Raw genomic sequence first — 6,000 nt, forward strand, 5'->3', positions numbered from 1 at the left:
GTCTGGCCCAGCGACGGTGGGTTTGTGCCCATAGGCGACATTGTTTCCGGTGATGTCTGCTGAGGACCTGCCTTACAACAGGCCTACAAGCCCTCAGTCCATCCTCTCTCAGCCTATTGCGGACAGTCTGAGCACTGATGGAGGGATTGTGCGTTCCTGGTGTAACTCGGGCATTTGTTGTTGCCATCCTGTACCTGTCCCGCAGGTGTGATGTACTGATCCTGTGCAGGTGTTGTTACACGTGGTCTGCCACTGCAAGGACGAACAGCTATCCATCCTGTCTCCCTGTAGCGTTGTCTTACAGTACAGACATTGCAATTTATTTCCCTGGCCACATCTGCAGTCCTCATGCCTCCTTTCAGCATGCCTAAGTCACGTTATCTTTGAAAGACAGGGTCCTGAAAAAGGGACGTGTCTTTTTTTGCTGAGTTTACATACAAAAACACCCACAAACATACATACACACACATGTATACAGACAAAGTCTACATACTGGCCACAAACAATTTATTCAAAAAGCAACACATTCAGTCGCCATCAATGTCGCTCTCTTAACCTGCTCACCTGGTCACTCACCACCAGACAATGTGCAAATGAGTCTCCAACGCCCCCCTGAAATACCATGTTGTTCACATTGTTATCAACCTATTAATTACAAATTCACAAATCCATTGTCAATTCTGAAACGGGAGACCTTTAACTATGCAGTGACACAGATAGGGCCCCAGCCTTTGTTTGACTCAGATGATGACTTCCATGTTATCTGCCTTTGAAAATGTCACCCGCTTTGCCTCATTCCGTCGCACGCACCCCCTACTCCTTGCTGTGTGAACCCCCCACCTGTGACTTCATCACTCTTTTTTCAGAGAGAGATGGAGAAATATGAGGGGAGAAGCAAGTCATGGGAGAATAATCAGAGCAGCTGGGGTTACACAGAGTCAGCACTGAAAAGGTGTGAAGTCGTATAGGGGAAGAGTTGAAGTTTTACTTGAAAGTAAGTACTGTACTATTTAATAATAAAAATATGTATTTTATTTAGAGCTTATCATTACAAGTAGAATCTCAGTCGCTTTGAAAACAAAATTCAACCAGAAACTATTTAACAAAACAAATGTAGGGATCTGTCAGTATTTTGGCGATGGTCACCTTTAGATGATAGGCAGTTCATACAGGTAGTATCTTGAGAGGAGGGAGCATAGATGTAGAGACATCTGACAGACAGGCCATGGAGCTCCTCGTCGTCGTCCACAATCACAGCTCCTCCTCCGTCGATAGGCTGGATCTTCCACTACTGAAATGTAGCACATATGTAGTATACTGTATTTACTAAACTTGGGATTTGTGTTTGAGAAAACATGTTCTTGATACCAACATTTTGACACAGTGGCATCACACTTCTGAACTGTGTCATCATACCCAACATTCCTACTGTACCCCTGTAGAAGATTTGATCAAGTTTAAATATGTCTTTTTAAGGTGTTTTGACACTTTATTCAGATAGTGAGGAAATAGACAAGAGGGAGAGACAGTGGGAAGGGTGGACACAGGAATTGAACCCGGGTCTCCAGATGGGATTTGTAAGTAACATGTGTTAGGGAGTGTTACCACTACACCATGGCTCTGCACATTAACACTTGCTTTGCATGAGCAGAAATGTCTGGTGATCAAGTGAGTTTGAGGTGGGTGATGACCACAAAAAAGGTGCAGGTGAGGATTCAAATGAAACGTGGGTTTGACATCCAGAAAATGTGTTTTTCCTGTAATCAGATTACAAACTACTCTGACATCATCGTCGCATTTGAGCAGTATTGGCTAATTATGCCACCTTTGGTCAGTGCTTTGTCTCCATAAAGGTCTCTGGGTCTATCTCTCTCTCCTATCTATGACTGTCCTGGTTGAGAGGGTGTGCGTGTGCAAGTTCCATGTCTACCTCGTATGGCTGAGGACCCCTTTATAAACCCATACCAGGTCACTGGGGAAGTCACACAACACTCGCCACCACAGAGAGACAGAGAAAAACACCTGCTCCAAACAGCCCAGTCTACCATTGAAGAATCTATTCTCTCTCCTCCTTTTTTTGCTCACTCGTTCTTTCACCTCCTGGGACATGATGTGGAAACCACTGGTATTAGCTGTGTGTCTGTTAGTGGCTGGGGTGCAGGGGATGGAGCGCCCCACGTATGGAGTGAAGCTATGTGGCCGGGAGTTCATCCGGGCGGTCATCTTCACCTGTGGAGGATCTCGCTGGAGACGGTCACTCGGGAGTGCAGGTGAGGCATCAGTGATTTATGATTTGTTGAGTAAAGGGAAAGGATTATGTTGGCTTTTTTTGTATCCCTGGCTTTGTCCATTGGAATGTATTATATCCGCACAGTCGATTACGTCCACCCAGTCGATTACATTTTTTCATTTAAATGTATTGTGCATTGGTCCAAACACATCAAGACAGTAGTGAAGAGGGCACGACAAAGCCTATTCCCTCTCAGGAGACTGAAAATGTTTGACATGGGTCCTCAGATCCTCAAAAAGTGCTACAGCTGCCCCATCGAGAGCATCCTACTCGTTGCATCACTGCCTGGTATGGCAACTGCTCGGCCTCCGACCGCAAGGCACTACAGAGGGTAGTGTGTACGGCTCAGTACATCACTGGGGTCAAACTTCCTGCCATCCGGGACCTCTATACCAGGCGGTGTCAGAGGAAGGATAAAAAAAAATTCAAAGACTCCAGCCACCCTAGTCATAGACTGTTCTCTCTGCTACCGAGTGTCAGTCGGTACCGGAGCACCAAGTCTAGGTCCAAACAGCTTCTAAACAGCTTCTACCACCAAGCCATAAGCCTCCTGAACAGCTAATCAAAGGACTACCCAGACTATTTGCATTGCCACCCCCTTTTACGCTACTGCTACTCACATTGACTCTGTACCGGTACCCCCTGTATATAGCCTCGCTAGGGTTATTTTACTGCTGCTCTTTAATTATTTGTAACTTTTATTACATTGCATTACTTATCTATTTTTTCTTGTATTTGGCACATGTTACAAATAACATTTGATTTGAAATAGAAACACAGTAATCTTTGACTTTTGAATGTATAAATTGAGCAGCACTGAGAGTCAATATCATTTTTCAACACTCCTACTATAAACTGCATTTCAGGAGACTTCCCTCAGGACCCTTTCAGCTCCCATGACGAGGACTCATCTGAAGGCTGGAACTCAGACTCCCAGTTCCCAGAGGGTCCCTTCCAGCATGTCCAGGAGGGTGGGGTGTTCATCCGCAGGCCAGCCCGCTCCCTCATCTCAGAGGAGATACTGGAGGCTCTCCGTATGTCAGACCGCAAGGGCCGTGATGTGGTGGTGGGCCTGTCCAACGCCTGCTGCAAGTGGGGCTGCAGCAAGGGAGACATCAGCTCCCTTTGCTGAGAATCCACCCCATTCTCTCCCCTCCCATGCACACACGTAGCCATACACATACCTGGTATTTTCTCATATCTCTCTCTCTCGGTTTTTCTAACTGCTCTCCCCAGTGTTTCCGAGTTAAAGTATCATGTTAACTGTGCAGGGAGAATATAACCTTATTCTCCAAATAGACCCAGTCGGTATTAGATTGAACGTCATGACCCTACCTGCCTGTAAAACAACCTGTGTTTACCTAGGTTTCCCCATTGGCTCACAGCAAAAACGTTATATTTTTAAAACGCAATCTTCTTATTGTCTGCTTGTTTTAGTCAATTACAAAACTCCATTTAAGAAAGTACAACATGTCTAAAGATTACTTTTCAACAGTGCCTGCTCCTAGCGTTCTCACTACTTAGAAAAACGTAATATTGTAAGGCTTCCCTTATTATGCCCTTTTTCATGACAATGCTAGCAGCAACTTGAGTGAGAGCTAGCTACTGACCGGAACATTAAGCTAGCCAAGACCAACAACACAAACAATCTGACTATCCAGCTAGTGGAATTACAAACGGACAGTATGAGCTAAACAAGTTAAATGTGTTAACCGTGATGAAATGTTTTCCACACACACATAGCTACGTGTAGCCTACTTGGACACCGCATCCCCACATTTCCCACACCGAATAGCCTGAAGCCACGGGGCTCTTCTCGCAGACTCTATTTCCCAACGTGGGACCATTGCGAACCACCGGTCGGAATTTCTGACCTGGCTACTTACTACATGTACATTGAACAACACAGGAGTATTTCGGCATATTTTGTTATTTCTGTATAACAAAAAAATCTGCGGGTTTTCCCCAATTTATGGGCGTGGTCTACGGGAATTCCTTATTATTACGTCATTACCGACTAGGACTGAATACCGATATCTTCCTGTCTCTATACGTGTGGAATTTGGCTAGCTGTGATGAAATGTGGATTCCAGACCTTTTTCTCCATTGTTGTTTTTGGATCCTTTGTACTTTTTGTCCACTCACTGTCGTCATTCACATGGCCCTTATTTTTTTTTAAATCTGTCAAATCTGTTTTATTTTGGACTATGAACCTGTTATAAAGGTTTTAATAAAGATTTGATTTGCTTAACATTCCGACTTTTGGTATGTTTTGTGAGGATCTGTTTATTGCACTATAACCCAATACTATATCACATGTAATATAATATTAGCAACTGTTGGCCTGGGCGCCTGGGTGTCTATGTGTGTGTGCTGGAAGTGGCATTTTGCCCCAGATAGTGTGCTGAGAAGCTGTGGTTGACCTTGAGCGAGAACAGTATGCTTTCTATGCAGGTGCAAATAGCTCAAACTATGTTACAGAACTGTCTGGCCCCAGTCTCTAGGGTATGGGAGCGTAATCTACACAGCAACAGCGCCGGACACCAAGGAGCGCCAAGAGGCTGGGACCTGCCTGAGCGCCGGCGATAGGCTGAGCAAGTTTAAACCACGCTCAGCCTCTACTGTGATAGGCCAACAGACGGGTTGGAACTACGTCTATCACAGTATAAGAACAGCTGTTTACTTACATCCTGCCAGTTCTCTGTTCTGCCCTGCGAGGTGATACAGAGAACCCGTATATATGAAAATTGCATTTACCATTTATCGCTTGAGTTTAATAAAAATACTTAAAGTATATTCGGTGACTCTGAATCACATTTTGTCCTGATACCAGATTTGAATTGACGCAAATCCCTAATAGTTTTTCCACCAGCCACAGATACGGTCAATGCCAGAATCATGACATAGGAAAACATAGGGCCATAGGACATAATGGAGTTGGCCTATGACATGTGTAAAGCAACTTTTAATTCTACTGCACAAAAATATTGCGTTTTGAATAAAATGACTCATTCAAATGGAGCACAATCGCACTGGAATAAAACACACTTGACCCCTCAAAAGAGCCCCTAAGGGAACTGAACAAAACGGATACAATCTGGAAGTGGCAGTGGCCTACATCAATTACAGCATCATTTAATCTGTTGTTATTCTTCTACTATTTATTATGTTACCAATACTATGTACATGTTAAAAGTATATTCTGATTACAATTATTATATCTCATCTTTTCACTAAATGCAATCTATTAGCTTCCAAAATGTAAGTAGGTATAAGGTATATCTAGCTGTCTGATAACACCTTCTGATTGAATGGCTCCGCCTGCACTTTGAAAAACCCACAGTGCATTAAGCGAATGTTGGAAAAAGATCTTGGTTGCCTTCTAGACATAGAAATGTGAATGCAAAACGGATTCGGGCCACAAAATAGGTGAAGTGAACTGGCAAAAGAATTGAGTCCTCATTCAAAGGAAAGGGCAGTGTGAATACAAAGAGAACTGAGATATTTAGCTTTTTTTACCACAGAGTTCACTTTAAAGAGGACTGAAATCAGTTATTTTAAAGAGGACTGACTATATGTGAAAACACCATTATTATGTAGGGTTAAATTTGATGCAATACAGAATCGCTGCCAAAGGCAATTTCCGTAAAACAAAGTAGGCGGGTCATAGACAGATTACAGAGCTTTTAGAGATGTGTCCACTCCCTTCG

The 6,000-nt window shown here is 43.7% G+C and overlaps 1 protein-coding gene across 1 annotated transcript; it reads left to right on the forward strand.

Moving 5' to 3' along the window:
- The first annotated feature begins 1,896 nt into the window (after positions 1-1,896).
- Positions 1,897-5,086, forward strand: LOC129847378 (relaxin-3-like). The gene is made up of 2 exons (XM_055915153.1): positions 1,897-2,270; positions 3,157-5,086. The coding sequence occupies exons 1-2, from the start codon at positions 2,108-2,110 to the stop codon at positions 3,420-3,422; spliced, it is 429 nt and encodes a 142-aa protein (XP_055771128.1). The 5' UTR covers positions 1,897-2,107; the 3' UTR covers positions 3,423-5,086.
- The last annotated feature ends 914 nt before the right edge of the window (positions 5,087-6,000 follow it).

Source organism: Salvelinus fontinalis, unplaced genomic scaffold (genome assembly GCF_029448725.1).
Source record: "Salvelinus fontinalis isolate EN_2023a unplaced genomic scaffold, ASM2944872v1 scaffold_0806, whole genome shotgun sequence".
Classification (NCBI taxonomy): domain Eukaryota; kingdom Metazoa; phylum Chordata; class Actinopteri; order Salmoniformes; family Salmonidae; genus Salvelinus; species Salvelinus fontinalis.